We start from the raw sequence: 18421 nt of genomic DNA on the forward strand, positions 1-18421 counted from the left end.
TAAACTTTATGCTTGTACTGAAGGCTTTGCCAACATCAGGTTCTCCCAGTTCTTAAGTGAAATCTAAGATCAGGAGGGGAAGAGGCCAATAAATGTACGGTGTTTAGAACTAAACAGAAAGCCAGTTGTCCTGTCCACACAAATCCTCATGTCAGATGGCACCAAGCTTGGAGCACTGCCTAACCCTGAACTTAATCATAAAGCAAGCAGGGGCCAGAAGTGTAACAGAATTGTAGAACAAGATTATCTTGTTCCTTATTTTCTATGCGGAAATTTATTAACCACAAATCTCTTGATATCTGACAGCCCAGTATGTCTGGCATGTAATCTGAACCTTTGCATCACACTGATAGCTGCCACTTCCTCTGGACAGCCCATCCCAGAGCGGAAAGAATGCTTGATCCAAGTTCACTTACTTTTCTTCAGTTGGATCGATGATGAATATAATGATGTACACCTATTTGTAGTCCCAGCAGCTCAAGGGGCTCTGGTGGAACCACTCAAGCCTCAAAGTTTGGTGGACAACACAGTGAAACCTTGTCACACAAAGATTCAGAGGAGGAATAATTAGGAGTAGCTATGGTATCCCAGTTTAGGTGTATTAAATACACGGCTTTATGTAACCCAATTTTCTGTCCTCAACTTTCGACTGGTTTAATGGACTGCCTTCTACTGCTTCCCGTAGTGGAACTGTTTATTGCTACTGCTTGTTTTGGTGCTGAGTCAAAACCAAGGCCTAACACGTGGCAAGCCCAGTAAGCTAAACCTTCACATCCCATTTAGAACTAATTTTGATGTAATATAATTGGCAATGATTTAGCCTTTTCCCTCAAAACTGAGGAGCTTCCAGCTCCAGCTGAACCTGAGGCGCTGTGTGAATGGGCCACTGTTGGGGCCCCAACTGTCTCAGACAACTAGCAGTGGGCACTGGCCTCTATGTAAGCGCAGCTACTGAAAGTCACAACTAGTATTGTGGTTTGGGCAAACAAAGTACAGCAGAAGGACTAAGCCTGTGGCTGCAATGGTAAGAGTTGCCCCCTGCTGAAGCAGAAGGATCAGGTCCTTTGAGTTTATTCTCCAGTACCACCAAAAACAAAAAGTGTAGCTAGGCGCTAGTGGCTCACACTTCTAATTCTAGCTACTCAGGAGGCTGAGATCTGAAGATTGTGGTTTGAAGCCAGCCTGAGCAGGAAGTCTGAGAGACTGTTATCTCCAATTAACCACCACAAAGGCCAGAAATGGAGCTGCGGCTCAAGTAGTACAGTGCTAGCTTTCAGCAAAAAAAGCTCAGGGGCAGCACTCAGGCTTGAGTTAAAGCCACAGGATGGGCACACACACACAAAAAGTTTATCAGTGAGCTGATATTTTGGCCTGCACAGGATGAAGACAATGAGTTACTGCTCATGAGATCAAGATGTTTGGAGGTTGGCTGTTTATCCCACAGACCAGATATCCAAAACAACCTGAGTGTGGAGGTGTCTGGTAGCTTTCTCTTGCCATTGTTATCATTAACATATTCTAAGAAATCTTCTCAGCTCTGGTTCATACTGTTTATTTACATTTACTCTTGTTAGATGCTACAAATAAGTATATATGATAGCTTTCTATCAACTGAAAATCCAATAAGCAAAAACTTCCAATTTCATTTACACTGAAAATTATGTAGAGTGAGCCAATATCAGCACTAGTCTTTCCTTGAGCCATAACTCAACTTTCTTTGGCCGGGTTGCTTCCATCAGCTCTCAACCCAGGTAACAAGGATTAGAGATTGTGAGGTTAGACATTGTAATGAAGTCAGCATTCCCAATCAGCACTTCCCTATACATAAAAGTTCATTAGAAGATGAAACAGGTCAGGCACTTGAGCAGAGGAGGCTTGGCAATTACATCCATTTATTTGGGTATTTATTGTAGCTCCAATTCTTATTACTTATTCTAGCAAAAAAAAAGCCTGAACACAAAGTTATCTAGTGACTCCAGGTCTTAGATCTGCTGGTCACAGATCAAGACCTCCAGGAGGGAGGACAATCCATTTCTTGCTGAGCCAAGTGAACAGATGAGGTCTGCACAACGTAGGACAAACTGTAGATGTTACATGGTGGAATGGCAGACCCATACAAACATCCTGCTTTGTTGTCAGTGCAGCACTTGACAAGTTACACAAAACAGTCAACACTCTTTTTTTTTTTGCCAGTCCTGGGGCTTGGACTCAGGCCTGAGCACTGTCCCTGGCTTCTTTTTGCTCAAGGCTAGCACTCTACCACTTGAGCCACAGCACCACTTCGGGTCTTTTCTATATATAGTGGTGCTGGGGAATCGAACCCAGGGCTTCATGTATGTGAGGCAAGCACTCTACCACGAGGCCATATTCTAGCCCCTCAACACTCTTTTATAAACAGGCCTTGCCAACGGTTTTTCCCCGACTATAGGCTAATATAAGTGTTCCGAGCACATTTGGGGTAAGCTCAGCAAGTATGATTTTTACTTATGATGAGTTTGTTTCTCATAACCCCTCTGTCACCTGTAGACTTGAGACAGGCTTGAAAGAGCAGAAATTAATGATGAGGCATGTTTATTGTCACTTGAGTTGCTATAGAGGGTGAAATCAACATGTCTGGTTTCTGCATTGAAAGTTCCAAGCCAAATAAAGCACTACAGATACAAAGTATTGTATTAATTTAAGGCAATTCTTTAGTGGACATGTCATTAATAAGGCTCGAACTCAGGGCCTTGTGCGCTCACTTGGCTTTTTTGCTCACTGCTTGCACTCTGTCACATGAGCCACACCTGTAGTCCTAAGGCAACAGATCTTGAGGTAAAACGAGGTATTGTAATAACACTATTTTCATGGCCCAAAAACATGAACAAACTATCATTAATATTTCATTTAATTCTTTCCCAGCATTACAGACATAGTTCTGCTTTCACCTTCATCACACTTTCATATGGTCTTAGCAGGGGATACACCTCCTCTTCCAAGAATCTCTGCACCTGCCAGAGAGGAAAGCAAACAAGACAAGTGTTTAGGTAATAGCTCTCTCAGGCATGCTACAGCTTGAGCCCAGTGTCTTTCCAGTCAGTTGCTATCACTGACACCCAGTTTAATCAAACTGTGTGTGTGGGGGAGGGGTACAAGGCTAGCATTCCACCATTTGAACCACAGCTCTACTTTTGGCTCTTTGCTAGTTAAGTAGAGTCCCACAGACTCTCCTGCCTGGGCTGGCTTTGAACTTCAATCCTCAGATCTCAGTCTCCTGAGTAGTTAGGATTACAGGTGTGAGCCACTGGCACCGGGCTTCAGTTTGATAGTTTTATTCTACCACCGTGCATCTACTTTATTATTCGACAGTCTCTTAGAAACGTCCCCGTGGACACAGGTGCTCTAACCAATACACCCAGGCACACAAGTTCAGCCTGTGTTCTCTGAGTTGGTTTCACCATTTTGACCTGGCCACCCACAGTGAAACTCTCACCAATTCTCCCTTCCTGCCTGCAGCCCTCAAGTGATCAATCTCTTCTCTCCCTGTCCACATGGACCATGCTGCTTTGGCTCCAGGTCCTTCTCACCATTGCTTAGCCATCTGCTATGATCTCCCCAGTTACCTCCAGTCTGAAGGCTTTTCAAATCCAACTTCTGCAGAACAAATATAAATGACAAACTCCTGTAGGTCTTTAGTTTCAAATCTTATTACTTCCTAGGCACTAGCTAGAGACTATGTCCAGAGTCTACTAAGTAAGGTGCTCTCTTGTTAGAGATCTGAGAACTTTCCATTTCTGCTCAGCCTACTGTTCCCAGGCTAACCCCTACCTGTCAGCTTGCAAAGAGACGTCTTCTCATCTGTGCTCCAGTCTTGGTGACCGCTTGGTAGCATGATTCATTTATAAATTCTGAGCCCACTGAAGGCAAATACTATTTTCCTCTACAATATTAAGTCCCTCATATGTATTCTAAGGCATTTTGTTGTTGTTGCTTTTCTTTAATGGTGGTGGCGGGTGAGTGCTCTCCCCCAGAGCTAAATCCTCAGCTCGATTAAGGTTTTCAAATGAACTCTTTTAGTTACTTTAAAAGGCTATGAGATAGGGGGTGGGGATATGGCCTAGTGGCAAGAGCGCTTGCCTTGTATACATGAAGCCCTCGGTTCGATTCCCCAGCACCACATATACAGAAAATGGCCAGAAGTGGCGCTGCGGCTCAAGTGGCAGAGTGCTAGCCTTGAGCAAAAAGAAGCCAGGGACAGTGCTCAGGCCCTGAGTCCAAGGCCCAGGACTGGCAAAAAAAAAAAAAAAAGGCTATGAGATAAAGCTGGATGCCTAGCTATTCAGGAGGCTAACATCTGAGCATCAAGGTTCTAACCGGACAGTAAAGTCTATGAGACACTTATTTCCAATTTACCACTTTTAGTGGTTAATAGAAAATAAGAGCTGTGGCTCAAGTGGTAAGAGTGCCAGCCTCAAGCATAAAAGCTCAGGGATAGGGCACAGTCTAAGGACCAGCACACACACAAAAAAGAGGTGCTATGAAAAAATGGCAAAATGCCTTTCCAGCTACTAAGCACTTGGGTGGACATTTCAATCCACGTGACTCCAGAGTGACCAAGTGCTTACTGACCACTAAGAACAGCCACCTGTTTACATTAAGCAGCCCCGCCCCCACAAGGGAGCAGCATTCCAGACAGCACCCTAGTTTCTGCAAGCCAGCCAGCTGTGTGGAAGAGGCCCCGGGGATGCCTGTCTGGAAGCTTCTGCAGATGCTTACCTGCTGAGGTGCCCGGCCAGTGAAGGAAGAGGGATCCAGCAAACGCTCCAACTGGGAGTGGATGGGGCTGAAGTAGGCGTCGGCCCGGATCCGCTCTAGGAGGTCATTGTCACCTCCTTCCTGCTTGACCACGGCTGCTGCCTGCTGGGAAAGCACTCGTATTCTCTCATGACAATCCTGAGGAGAGCAAAGTCAGATTAGCTCACTACTGGCAGGGCATTTCGGCTCTCTGAGTAGTCATCAGACTATACCAAGCCTATATCACGATTGAGGTGGTACCTCTCAGTTTGACCTCACCAGGACTCTGACCTTAGGTAGAGGTTCCATGTCTCAAAAACTACAGAACCATTTCTGCTTGCTTCCTGCTTACTTGTCCTCACTTCCTATGGAAATTCAGACCTAATTCTTCACTTTCTCCACAAGTGATTAGTGATTCTTTTTGGGGGGCTTGAACTCAGGGCCTGGGAGCTGTCCCTGAACACTTGCTCAAGGCTAGCGCTTTACCACTTCGAGCCATAGCACCATTTACAGTTTTCTGGTGGTTAATTGGAGATGAGTCTCACAGACTTTCCTGCATGGGCTGGTTTTGAACTGTGCCTTCTGAGTAGCGAGGATTACAGGCGTGAGCCACCAGTGCCGGCGATTAGTGATTTTTAATACTCTGAGTTCAATACAATCATCACCCTCTAGAGATGGCAGAGCACCCTCCCTGCTCTGTACCAAACACCCATCCTTCATGGAGGAGAGAGCAGGGCTGAAGTACGGTATGCTCTCCATTTATCCAAGAGCACGAGGGCCTACACACCTGCCGGCTGCCCCCAGCCTTCACCATTGCCATGATGATGTTTTCTGTGGCCATGAATGGCAGCTCTTGCCGAATGCGCCTCTCAATTACCTAGAAGAAGAAGCAAAGGGACAAGACAGAGGCCTCCAGGTTATAAAGTGACACACAGCACAAGACCAGACAAATGCACGGTATGGACACAAACTACCATTATTATTTAACAAGAGAGAGGGGCAACGAGTTGTAGTATTCAGTAATGTAAACCCAGATTTAGCTGTTTTTTGTTTTTGCCAATCCTGGGGCTTGAACTCTGGGCCTGGGCACCGTTCCTGAGCTCCTTTTTGCTCAAGGCTAGCACTCTTACCACTTGAGCCACTGCTCCACTTCTGGCTTTTTCTGGTGGTTAACTGGAGGTAACAGTCTCATGGTCTTTCCTGTCTGGATTGGCTTTGAACTATGATCTTCAGATCTTAGCCGCCTGAGTGGCTAGGATTACAGGTGTGACCCACCAGCTCCTGGCAACAAGGGAGCTTTCAAGAGCTACTTTATGGAACAACTAAAGTCTCAAATTTATGAAATTTCAGGGCTGGGAATATGGCCTAGTGGTAAAGTGCTCGCCTCGTATACATGAAGCCCTGGGTTCGATTTCTCAGCACCACATATATAGAAAAAAGCTAGAAGTGGCGCTGTGGCTCAAGTGGTAGAGTGCTAGCCTCGAGCAAAAAGAAGTCAGGGACAGTGCTCAGGCCCTGAGTCCACGCCCCAGGACTGGCAACAAAAAACACAACAAAACAAAACAACAACAACAACAAAAAGAAATTTCATTGCAAGGCCTTAAGATGGAGATGAATCTATCTGCCTTAAGCACTTAAAACCAGGCAGATGGTACCACCTATTCAGTCTAGTCACCCAAAACTGCTGATTTATGCTGGGTGACAGCTCAGGCACCTGAAGCACTCGTCTTGATTCTGCACGCTTGTCTGTGAGTTCCTCAGACCTAGGGGAAGGACATACCCCTTCCCATGGCTCTCTTCCCAGTCGCTCCCCAGTATTTTTGGCCAGTCCTGGGCCTTGGACTCAGGGCCTGAGCACTGTCCCTGGCTCAAGGCTAGCACTCTGCCACTTGAGCCACAGCGCCGCTTCTGGCCGTTTTCTGTATATGTGGTGCTGGGGAATCGAACCCAGGGCCTCGTGTATCCGAGGCAGGCACTCTTGCCACTAGGCCATATCCCCAGCCCCCAGTATTTTGCTTTTTAATCAAGGCCTCTTACTTTGGGGTAGACCACCAATCCTTCTGAAATGTTCTGCAGTGTATTCAATATGGTGTCTGCGGTGAGAAAGGCTTCGGCCAAACAGATCCGTCTACAAAACAAACAGCCATTCCATTACCTTTCAAAACAAATAACGTCAGGGGGGTGGGGGGATGGGAGGTCTGTCGCAGGAAAGTATCCTGGTTGAGTTCACATGGATGTACTCTGGAAAATTTTCTTCAGTCTCAAGACTTCAAGTGTCCCCTCTAGTCTAGACCAGTTGCCCCCAAACAAGACCTTCTTATAGCTAATGGAAAGCTCTAGTAGCTGACTCAGACATTTCAAACCCCAATTGAATGCATCTACTTTTCCTCATGGCCTCCTGCTCACAACCACAAACCTGCTCTCTCCTCGCGGCTCCTGCCTCAGTCAAGGCAGTAGCACCCAGTCACCACTTCCTGAAAAGAGTGCAGACAACTGCCACACGGGCCAGTCTGCTTCTGCCTATGGGGTTTTCTTTGGCCATTGTGGGGCTTTGCACTCAGGGCCTGGGTGCTATCTCTGAGCCTCTTTGTGCTCAAGGCTAGCACTCTACTCCTTGAACCATAGCACCACATCTGGTTTTTGAGTGGCTAATTGGAAGTAAGAGTCTCATGGGACTTTTCTGCCTGGGCTGGCTTTGAACCATGATCCTCAGATCTCAGCCCCGAGTAGCTACGCGTACAGGCGTGAGCCACTGGCACCTAGCCTGCTTCCAGCTCTTTATGCACATTGTTCTGCTCTATGTTTGTGGCCACTAGGCTAACGTGGGCTTGGAAACCTAAGGTTAACCCCTGACTTGTTCAGATGGGATCCAGACACCTTATATGATTTTTTTTTTGCATTCATGAGGCTTGAACTTGGGACTTAGGCACTGTCCCTGAGCTTTTTTCATTCAAGGCTAGCGCTCTACCACTTTCAGTCACATGAGAGTCTCACAGACTTTCCTGCCCCAGTTGGCTTTGAACTGCAATCCTCAGATCTCAGGCCTCCTGAGTAGCTAGGATTACAAGCATGAGTCACCAGTGCCTAGCTATAATTGATTCTTTAAACTGTAGCTAGGATGTGTAGCAAGTCACATCTTCCTAAAAACAGGACAGTTGGCCCTTAGAATCCAACAGTTTGGCATCTATGGATTTAACCAACTATGGACCAATATTACTTGGAAAAACATTTCATTGGAACTGAACCTGTGAAGATTTTTTTTTTTTTTTTTTTTTTGGCAAATCTGGGGCTTGAACTCAGGGCCTGAGCACTGTCCCTCGCTTCTTTTTGCTCAAGGCTAACACTCTACCACTTGAGCCACAGTGCCACTTCTGGCCTTTTCTGTCTATATGGTGCTGAGGATTCCAAACCAGGACTTCATGCGTGGAAGGTAAGCACTCTACCACTAAGCCATATTCCCAAAAGGATACAAGGCAATAATGACATACTTAGCATTTACATGACATTAGGTACCATAAGTAAATTAGAGGTAATTTAGAGCATATGGGAAGGTGTGCGTGTTATATAAAATACAACACAATTTCACAGGGGCTGGGAATATGGCCTAGTGGTAGAGTGCTTGCCTCATATACATGAAGCCCTGGGTTCGATTCCTCAGCACCACATATATAGAAAATGGCCAGAAGTGGCGCTGTGGCTCAAGTGGCAGAGGGCTAGCCTTGAGCAAAAAGAAGCCAGGGACAGTGCTCAGGCCCTGAGTCCAAGGCCCAGGACGGGGAGGGGAAAAAAAAATGTGTATGTGTGTGTGTGTGTGTGTGTGTATAAAATAAAATACGACACTATTCCATATGAGTGACCTGAGCATATGCAGATTTCAGGATTCACATGGTCCTGGAACCACGCCCCCAGAGACACTCAGGGAGACTGTACTCAACCACTGATCTCAGAACCTATTTCCATAGACAAGCCCAGGACTGTGCACAGATCCCAAAGAGCTGGCCAGCTTTATATCATTCCACTTAAATCTCAGGCTTGGGTAGGAAAAATCACAAGTTTCACACCAGCCAGGGTTCCATATCAAGATCTTGTCCGGGGCAAAAAATAAAATCCTGTTGCACTGCAACACAGGCAAGAATATGAATGTAAGCCTGCTCCTTTTACTCCCCGCCCCCACCAAAAAAAAAACCAGGGGATTGACCTCAGGGCCTCCTACTCGTCAGGCAGTTTCTCCACTCGAGCCACACCCCCAGCCCCGTGAGCCTGCTTGAAAGGCGTACAGACATGAATGCTGGCACTTTATGAGTAGTTACAAATTACTTCTGACCCTTCTCCAGTCTTGCCAAGGTATCACCCTGGGCATCTGCACTCAGAGCAGAGTGGGGACCATGAGGCCTTGCAGAAAAGCTTCTTCCTGTGATCACATGAGGCCTTGACCTCGTCTCCTCGCACCGCCCAGTTGTGAGTGGGTTGCTAGGCTGTTCTTTCTCCTACCCTGTGCTTTACACACACGCTTGGGATCTCCTCTTCAGCGGCCTGTGCTGCGTGACCCCTGAGGCACTGCCTTGTCTATGAAGCTTGTCCGAGTCCTCCAACACTACTCTCCCTGCCCCTCTCCTCGATGCTCCAACAGCTCCTGCACAGGAGGTCCCGACACTGAACACGCTGGTCTTTGTTTCTTCCATCTGGCTACTCGGGGCTGCTAGGGGGCAGGGAGGGAGGCAGAGGTGCTCAGTGTTCTTTTGTTCCCACGTCTACTCCCCTGGGCCTTCTCCCAGTGTGCCATTGGTGCCGTCTCTGCCACACTCACCGGTTAGCACTGTCATCCAGCGTGCGTTCAAACCACTGCACGGAAGCAGTCTGCAGCGGGTCCAGGACCAGCGTCATCAGGTGGCGGGCAAGGCTGCAGCAGCGTTCTGAACGCATGGGGTTCCGCTTGTATGGCATTGCACTTGAGCCTGTCCAGGACAAGATGCAAAGGCAGAAAGACTTCCGGGACAGCAATGGCGTAAGCATGCCAGCGGGGAAGCTCTTAGCACGACCGCACGCCTTTCCAGCAGGTCTGTGGTATTCCCAGACCTCAACCTAACACTCACCAATCTGCTGCTTTTCAAAGGGTTCCTCCATCTCCTTGAGGTTCGCCAGGAGGCGTATGTCTGTGCAAATCTAGGGGAAGTGCGGGAACAGGCGTGATCGCACACGCTCAGCGTGCAGGAGAGCCCCGGGGGGCTGCGGGGCTCAGGCAGGAGAAGGGCGCCGAGGGTGTGCTATCACTGAGCTCCAGGCCAGCAGGCCCTGCCGAGAGCTACTGGGGTGTATCTGGGGCTTCTCTCTGCTCCTGAAGAGCGGGGATGACAAACACAAGGACCGGGAAGCTGCTGTGTGCAGCACAGAGAGAGGTGTGGCGTGGCGGCGCACACTTGCAATCCCAGCGCTACGGCACTTCAGGTGGGAGAATAATCTTCTTCTTTTTATTTGTACTTTTTTGGGTACTAGTCCTCGGCCTTGAACTCAGCGCCTAGACCCTGTCCCTGAGTCTTGTAGCCCAAGGCTAGTGCTCCACCACTTAAGCTACAGCTCCACTTTTGGCTTTTTGGTAGTTTTAAATGGAGACAGGAGTCTCATGGATTTTCCTGATCAGGATGGCTTCCAACTGTGATTCTCAGATCTCAGCCTCCTGAGTAGCTAGGATTACAGGCGTGAGCCACAGATGCCCGGCTGAGAATGTTGATTTTGAGACCACCCCAGGATACACAGAAAGACCTTGTGACAAAACAAAATTACCGGCTGGGAATGTGGCTTAGCAGTAGAGTGCTCGCCTAGCATGCACGAAGCCCTGGGTTTGATTCCTCAGCACCACATGAAGTGGCACTATGGTTCAAGAGGTAGAGTGCTAGCCTTGAGCAAAAAGAAGCCAGGGACAGTGCTCAGGCCCTGAGTCCAAGCCCCAGGACTGGCAAAAACAACAACAACAACAACAAAAAATTACCTGAGCCCGTTGCTAAATTCCAGCTACTCAGGGGATTGAGATATGAGGATTATACTTCTAAGCCAGCAGACAAAGTGGAGACTCTTATCTCTAACTAGCAAAACCACAAAAGTGGAGGCATGGCTCAAGTGGTAAAATGCTAGTCTTGGGCCAAAAAGCCAAGCAAGAGTACAAGGCTTTGAGTTCAAGCCTCAGCCATGGCACAATAAGAGAGCAGGCATGGTAATACATGTCTGTAATCATAGCTATCCAGGGGGAAGAACTCAGGGAGATCATGGTTCCGGGCCAGTCCAGGCCAAAAGGCCATGGGATACCCACTGCAATAGAAAGAGCTGAACAAGGTGCATACCTGTCATCCCAGCTATGGCGGAACATAAATAGGAGGATCACAGTCCAGACCAGACTGAGTATGGCTGAGACTCTTAAATTCAAAAATAAACAAAACAAAAAACGGACTAGAGGTGTAGCTCCAGGTAGAAGATAGCCTAGCAAGCACAAGGCCCAGAACTTAAACCTCAGTCCCCCCCCCTTCAAAAAACATCAGGAAGATACATTGTAACATAGCCTTCAATAAGATGTCATTGTGCAGTTCTCAGAGTAACACTAAAGAGAATGTCCAAAGTCTTTTCCTTTAAGGCTTAATTGAAGGGCTTTCTTTGCAAGTCACAAGTGGCTATAATTGACATGTGACTGAGAGAGACCGTGAAATGAAAGCCTGAGGCGGATCCAGTCTGTGGTGCTCAGAGCCCCACCCCCCCCACAGGACGAGCTCTCCTGCCCTCTCACCTTGTGCACGGACGCCCCCAAGCTAGCCAGCACAGACAGCACCTCGATGTCCACCTTTCGTGTATAGGTCTGCCCTGAGATGATGAAAGCCCTGCAGGTAAGGATCTGTGTTAACGCGTATCATGTCGCAGTGGTCAGGCATGAACAAAACAGAGCCTAAGTGACGGCTTAGGCATACGGGTCGGCCTGTCACATGGAGCCCAGAAGACAGGACTGGTCACTCGCGCCTTCTTTTCACTAATCCTCGGGAGATTGTCCTGAGGAACAAACATGGACTAGAGTTCCAGTGTCCTGCAAGAGCTTATTGACAGACTGGGAGCAAAAGCCAGGACAAAACTAGTGGATCTCAGCAGAAATGGTCAGAGTTAAACATGAGAATGGGGATGGGGTGGGGAGGGTGGGGGGGTGTCAAAATTGTCATAGGGTATGGGATACCCTGAAAAATAGAAGAGCCAGGCACCAGTAGCTTGTCCCTATCATCTTAGCTCCTCAGGAGGAGGCTGAGATCTAAGGATGGAGGCTTGAATCCAGCCTCCGTGACTCTACCTCCAATTAACCACCAAAGACCAGGAAGTAGAGGTATGGCTCAGGTGGTAGGGCACTAGCTTTGAACACAAAAGCTCAGGGACAGCACCCAGACCCTGAGTTCAAACCCCAGGACTGGCAAAAAACAAAAACAAAAACAAAAAACAAAAAATATGAAGCCTAAACCAGAGAGAAGAGGAAATAGGTAACAAAGCAAAGGAAAACCAAAGAACTATCATCAAATCAGAGGTATACTAAAACAGATCAGTTACAAATTTAAGGAGGCCAGGTTTTCCTGAAGTGCTTACCTCTTGAATCCTGCTTTTTCGGTCACTATCTTGTCCAGCTGTTCTACCTTGGAGACAGAAAAGACAGAAAATACAGAAGTCCAGCGAACAGGGTATCCCAACTGGTCATCCTGCCTACTCATGGCCTCCCCTCCGCCCCGCAGCCCATCTGGGAGGCATCCATGCTACACCCCTGGCATGAGCCTCAGCTGGTGTGCTGCGTTGCTAGGGTGAGGTTCTAGGTCACTTTGGGAATACCTTCTGGTGATCTCCCTCGAAGAGCTGCAGGAAGCTGGCCTGTGTGCCCGTGGTGCCCTTCACTCCCCGGAAGCGCAGGTCACTGCGGACCCTCTGTAAGCTCTGGAGATCCATGCAGAGATCCTGAATCCAAAGACAGCAACGTTTCCCAACGGTGGTCAGCTGAGCAGGCCTGGAACAACCCGAAAAGAACACACGTGAATCTCAAACCAAGGCATAACTTCATAAATACCTTCTAATAGGCCTCCAGCATGTTAGATACAGCCCCCCAGCATAGCTTCTAAGGTGGGTATCAAGCTCACTTCTCACCAATACCACAAGTTATCTGCTTATGTTTTGAGCTTCTGAGCCTCAAGCTTACTATGGAAAAGGGAGATCTGAAAGCTGCATGCACGTAAGTAACTACTTACTGGTAGTGTGTGAAGCCTAGGGTAGGTAGATCTGCACGCTCTTTGGCAAAGTCGGCGAGCCGAGAGATCACTCTGGCAAGCTACAAGAAACATCATGAAGTGGAAAGAGGTGAATACGTATTGAGTTCATTACATAATTACAAACCAAACTTTCAGACAATCTTACACAAAATGAGCTCTCTAAGTGCATGGAAATCAGCTTCTATCCTTTCTCTTTGTATCCTCAGGTGCCCTGACCATGGGTCATAGAAATCAACATTCCAAAATGGATTCAACTACTTAAACCACTAACAGAATAACAGGACAAAGCCATAATCCTGACACCTAAATTCTTGCAACACATCTCTGGTTGTACTTCCTTTACTTAAAAGACTATGTTTTGCCTATAATCCTAGTGACTTAGGAGGCTGAAATCTGGAGGATCCCGAGTCCAGGCCAGCCAGGTAAAAAAAGTTTGCTAGGTGTCTATCTCCAGCATAACCAGCAAAGGAATTGGTAGAGTAACAGTTGCGAATGATGAAGCTAAGTGGGAATGTGAGGCCCTGAGTTCAAGGTCCAGAACTGGCATGAAAAGCCTACAAGCATGCCTCAGGTAGAAGAATACCAATCAGCCTTGTGAGGATGAGGCTCTTGGTTCAACCCCACCCCATCAGAAAATCAATAATAAGAGGTTATGTTTTAAAAAGAACTCACTAGTGAAGAAACTATTGTTTCTACAAATTACATAGTCATTCAGGTGGATAAATGCTAATCTACATAGATTGATGCTGCTGATTTAGTCATAACTGGAGCCTCATCTTTTAACTACGGGGACTGTAAAGCTGGTAGCAGACTTCTGCCAACCTCTTACCTTGGGCAAAAGCAGGTCAAACGCATTTCTAAGAATAATCAGGTCCTGCAAAGGAAAATGCAATGGCCTTGAACAGCTCTGCCAAACAGCACTATTACACAATTGGGCCACACCACATAAGCAGCTTGTTTCATTCCTAATAACCCACTACGTGCACCAGAAATGCCAACAGAGGATGTCTTCTAATGACGGTTTCAGAAGCACAAAAATTCCAGAGCAGCAAACCTTTGGATTCACAATCTAAAATATGTAGTAGTATGTAAAGTAATTGAAAATGTGAAGCTGGGCACCACTAGTTCACACCTGTAATCTAAGATCACAGTTCGAAGCCAGCCCAGACAGAAAAGTCCCCATGAGCCTCTTCTCTCCAATTAATCACTCAAAAACCAGAAGTGGAGCTGTGGCTCAAAGTGGTAGAGCGCTAGCCTATAGTGAAAAAGCTCAGGACAGTGGGAGTTCAAGCCCCATGATGAACAAAAATAAACAAAAAAACAAGTGCAATGCCACAAGGCTTCTGTCTTCCCAGAAGGGAAAGGATGAGTTGAGAAACTTCCATTAGTTTCCCTCTCCTTTTGCTCTCATCTGTATTTGTTAACAAGGGAAAGCATGACCCAGAACATCAGGGGTTAAAAAAGTTAAAACCATGTGTTTTTTAAAAAAACCTGTTCCTCATATCGAGTGTCTTTGAGACACTTATCTCCAATTAGCCACCAAAAAGCTGACAGTGGGGCTATGGCTCAAGTGGTAGAGTACTAGATTGGATGAAAGAAGCTCGGGGACAGCACCCAAACCCAGAGCTCAAGCCCCAGGACTGGCACAAAAAAAATGAATAAAATAAAAATGAAAATCTGTCCTATGGTATTTGTGAAAAATAAGTGAACACAGTATACAAACGTGTCCAGTGTATAGGAATAAATACACAGTATCAGATCAGTGCCTGCCACCTGGTAAACTTGCAGAAAAATGCTTGCTGTTACTCTTCCATGTTTTAGACTAATCGAAAACTCCATTTGACAATTATAAATAGAATTCGTCTTTCCATTCAGAAGCCATAACCAAGTTATATATTGGAAAGAAAAATACATGGGGAAATTTAAATAAACTTATAAATGCACGATAAAGATCGAGTCCTCATGTAAAAACAAAGGCTCCTACTGTATTGTCTCCAACATAACAGGAGGTAGCACCAAGATGAATAATGCCTGCAGCTTTCGGACAGCAGTGGCCAAAGGTGTGCACGTGAGCCATCACATCGTGCCGCAACTGCTTCTCTTCTTCAGCTGCCATCTTGAAGTCAATGTTGTCCAGGTTTGACCTCATCTCCTGGATTTGCTCATCGGTGATCGGCAAACCCAGTGTCTGCAAAATAGGTAAAATAAAACCAAAGTCCATGTTGCAATTGTTTGACATGACGGAAGAACATGTTAGCACGAGTACCCAGCGGGCCAAATCAATTAAAATTCCAGGCAACCAGGCTCAAAAGTACAGTGTGTCTATGTGCACTAGGTTGGGAGGGGGTGGTCCTTTCTTGAGGAATCAAGGTAAATTATATCCTAAGTGAATTCTGATACATCTGATCGTGGCCGTGACGGGTCCCATCTCCCTAACATTTCTCGCCTCACTGCTTCCCAGATGCTAATCCCCGAGCTCGGGTGTCTTCTATTCAGGGATCTTCTGGCATCGCTGTGAAACGCTCCTCCCTGCCAGGCTCCGCTCCGCTAGCCGGGTTTTATTTGGAGCATTCATTCCCCTCCTGACCTCTGTGCACGGGAACCTCTCGATGCGCCCCCCCATTCCCCATCCCGGGAAGGGTAGTCTCTGCGGGAGGAGACATCTTTAGTGCTGGCTTGGCACGGAACGCCCCGAAGGGCGATGGGCAGTTTTACATTTGACCTCGATGAAGGCGCGCTTTGTCACACGTCAGTCATCCGGGACGCACGTGGGGACGCGTCCGCGCCTGCCTCGCGCTCACACACGTGTGCAGCAGCTCGCGACCCGGGGGGACCCGGGGCCGCCCGGCCCCTCAGCCCGGTACCTACCTGCTCGGCCTCCGCCAGCCACAGCCACAGCTGCCGCCACGTCCGGAACTTGTACCTGTCGCTGAACACGAAGCACATCTCCGGGCTGGCATAGCGGGAGGAGAGCGGGGAGCGGTAGCCGTCGGGCCCGCCGACGTCGCCACCGGCAGCCATCGCGGACGGACGAGCCCTCCGGAGGCGACGGGAGGCGTCGCGAGCGCGGAAGCGGAAGGGCAGGTGCGGAGTGGGCGGGACTTCCGCCGCCAGGCCCCGCCCCCCGGGGGGTTCGCGGCGCGGCCCGTGCGCGCGAGCCCAGGGCTCTGCAGGCCGGAGCCGGGGCAGTCGCGAGCTCCGCGTCCTCCGAGCCAAAGGGCGGCCCCCGTAGGGCAGCCGTGCCCGGCACACGCAGGACGGTCCGCGGCGCCGGAACGTCTTCTGTTAAAAGCACCGACTCCTCTCTCCTTCATTTTTTGCACGTCTCCTTTGCTTGCGAGCCGCCCTTTCCGGCAGCCGCCGGGAACCCTGGTGAGGACCCCGCTGAGGCAGCCACTTTCCGATCCCGGGCTAGCCTGACAGCCAGAGCAATGGGAGGTAATGATCAAGACCACTCCTTACCACTGTACTTGCTCCAGGCCCTCCACCGCTCTCCTCCCTCTAGTTAGACACAGATAAGCCGCAGGGCCTTACCCTGGAGAGGCTGTCTTCTCCCTTTCCGCCGCTGTGTCCCATTATATAAATCTCCTTCCTCTGCCCTTCTCTTAATTGACATACTGGGATTGGGACTCCTGCCCCAAACTCATATGTCCTGTATGTTGCTATGGCTAATTATATGGCCGACCACTTCCACCTCGCGTCTATATATTGCCTGCTTGGCAGTGGGAACCGTTGTGGGGAGAAACACCAAGAAAGGGTGGCATTTAACGCGTATCTTAAGTGAGCCCATTAAGCCAAAGTACAGCAGGAATAGACTTCACCCAGAGCTTCCATGTGAGTGACTTGGTCACCTGGACAGTAAGCAGTCACCTGCAAAGAGAACCAGTTCTTTGGCTTTCTAACCCTCTCTCCTGCCTCTGCTTAACTTTGCTTCCAGGACCTTCTCCTTCACTCTTCCTTGCCTTTTCATTTAGGAAAGGATTTTTACTCCTTCACTTGTTTCACCTGGAATCTTTAACCTCCCCATTGCTACTTCCCTTCTGATTGTTTTTCTTTTAGGCATAGGGCCTTCTCCTTATACAAATTATCTTCACTTGCCCCGGTAGTTTTATAAACGGCCTTTTTCCTGGTTATCTCCTCACCAACCATTCCGGCACGGTTGTCTTAGTTCTGTTACTCGGTAGGTTCCTTCCATCTTTTGGGTCCACTCACCTGTAAAATGTAGCTGATGCCCCCAGGAGTCAGGTTTGATGGCATTCTCTCTCTCCTTACCTGAGACTCTGACAGTTCGTCCTTGTCACTGCTTTAGTTCTTAGAACTGCAACATTCCTCTTTCTCCTATTAACACTCATCACCAATATCCTTACCTAGTAGACTAATCAAAAGCCCCTGTTCCACACTACATGTATGTTTGCCCACCTCTGCATAAAGTGATATCATCCTGTGTGTGGAGGCACAGGGACCAGAACACACAGGTAGCAAACCTTCCCATTGCACACCTTACTGGCATTTTGATTTTTTCCAACAAATAGCATTTTTCTTTTTCCTGTACTTGTTCATTACTCCTGACTTAAGTCCTTAGCATTTGGACAATCTTCCTCCTTCCTGGGCAGCTAACCCTGTGCTGATTCTCCTCCCTTGCTGACTGCTTTTCTCCCCTTTCCTCCTCTTACTTTTGGGTAAGTGGTGGGAGTTTCCTCCACATTTAATCTCTCCCCTGCTCCCCGAAGCAAGGGCACGGTGCAAGGCTTACCTTCTGCATCTGCGTCCGAGGGTCCCCTGAAGCAGCACTGAAGGTCACCTGGACACTTCCACCTGGCTGTTTGTTACCTAAAGCAACACTTAGGACGGGAATTTTACTTTTTACCAATTCATTTTTGTGACTCAATTCATTGAATACACATGCCTTTTTTCTATTCTTCTATTTCCTTAAGTATGATGTAACACTCTACACCCCACTGGGATGGTTAATTCCACGATATCCACACTGAAGTGCTAGGGCTTGTAGCAGGTACTGGGCTGGAGTAGAGGTCAAGGGTGAGACCACAAGAAGGTGATTTGGGGGAAGTCTATAGAACTGAAACGTGTTGAAAATGCAGACATTTGAGATTTTATTCTAAGCAGTGAAAAGCCTCCCTACGGCTTTAGAGGATGACCCCATCAGATTTGTATTTTGGACAACTATCATCCTGGTTATTATGTAATAACTGAAATGGGGGGGGGATCAAAGGATTGGGAGCAAGTGGTTGGGGTGAGCAAACTGTTGAGCTAAGGCAGTGAGATGGTCTAGCATGGACAAGGGCCAAAGAAATAGAAGAATAAACATTAAGGACAACCAATCAGGTTGTTGATAAATTAGTTAAGGGGAATAGAGG

General features: G+C 47.9%; 1 protein-coding gene across 2 annotated transcripts; it reads right to left on the bottom strand.

The window, feature by feature from the left end:
* Window positions 1-2869: 2869 nt before the first annotated feature.
* Window positions 2870-16103, bottom strand: Adsl (adenylosuccinate lyase). Of its 2 annotated transcripts, none has more exons than XM_048354957.1 (13): window positions 15915-16103; window positions 15031-15234; window positions 13876-13920; window positions 13026-13105; window positions 12616-12787; window positions 12379-12425; window positions 11546-11636; window positions 9867-9936; window positions 9581-9728; window positions 6811-6901; window positions 5561-5650; window positions 4756-4932; window positions 2870-2990 (listed from the first exon to the last, which is right to left on the bottom strand). In XM_048354957.1, the coding sequence occupies exons 1-13, from the start codon at window positions 16065-16067 to the stop codon at window positions 2904-2906; spliced, it is 1455 nt and encodes a 484-aa protein (XP_048210914.1). In that variant the 5' UTR covers window positions 16068-16103; the 3' UTR covers window positions 2870-2903. The 2 variants fall into 2 exon arrangements, with proteins under 2 accessions (XP_048210914.1, XP_048210924.1); XM_048354967.1 differs by having other exon boundaries at window positions 15970-16085.
* Between the last annotated feature and the right edge of the window lie 2318 nt (window positions 16104-18421).

The sequence above is a fragment of the Perognathus longimembris genome, chromosome 1, assembly GCF_023159225.1.
Source record: "Perognathus longimembris pacificus isolate PPM17 chromosome 1, ASM2315922v1, whole genome shotgun sequence".
In the NCBI taxonomy this organism is placed as follows: domain Eukaryota; kingdom Metazoa; phylum Chordata; class Mammalia; order Rodentia; family Heteromyidae; genus Perognathus; species Perognathus longimembris.

Coding starts and splice junctions, on each gene's coding strand:
- Adsl (XM_048354957.1), bottom strand. CDS start 16,067: ATGGCTGCCGGTGGCGACGTCGGCGGGCCCGACGGCTACCGCTCCCCG. Junction 13,921..15,030: donor GTTATGTTGGAGACAATACA/GTAGGAGCCTTT, acceptor TTTCCTTTGCAG/GACCTGATTATTCTTAGAAA. Junction 12,788..13,025: donor CTAGGCTTCACACACTACCA/GTAAGTAGTTAC, acceptor GGGTTGTTCCAG/GCCTGCTCAGCTGACCACCG.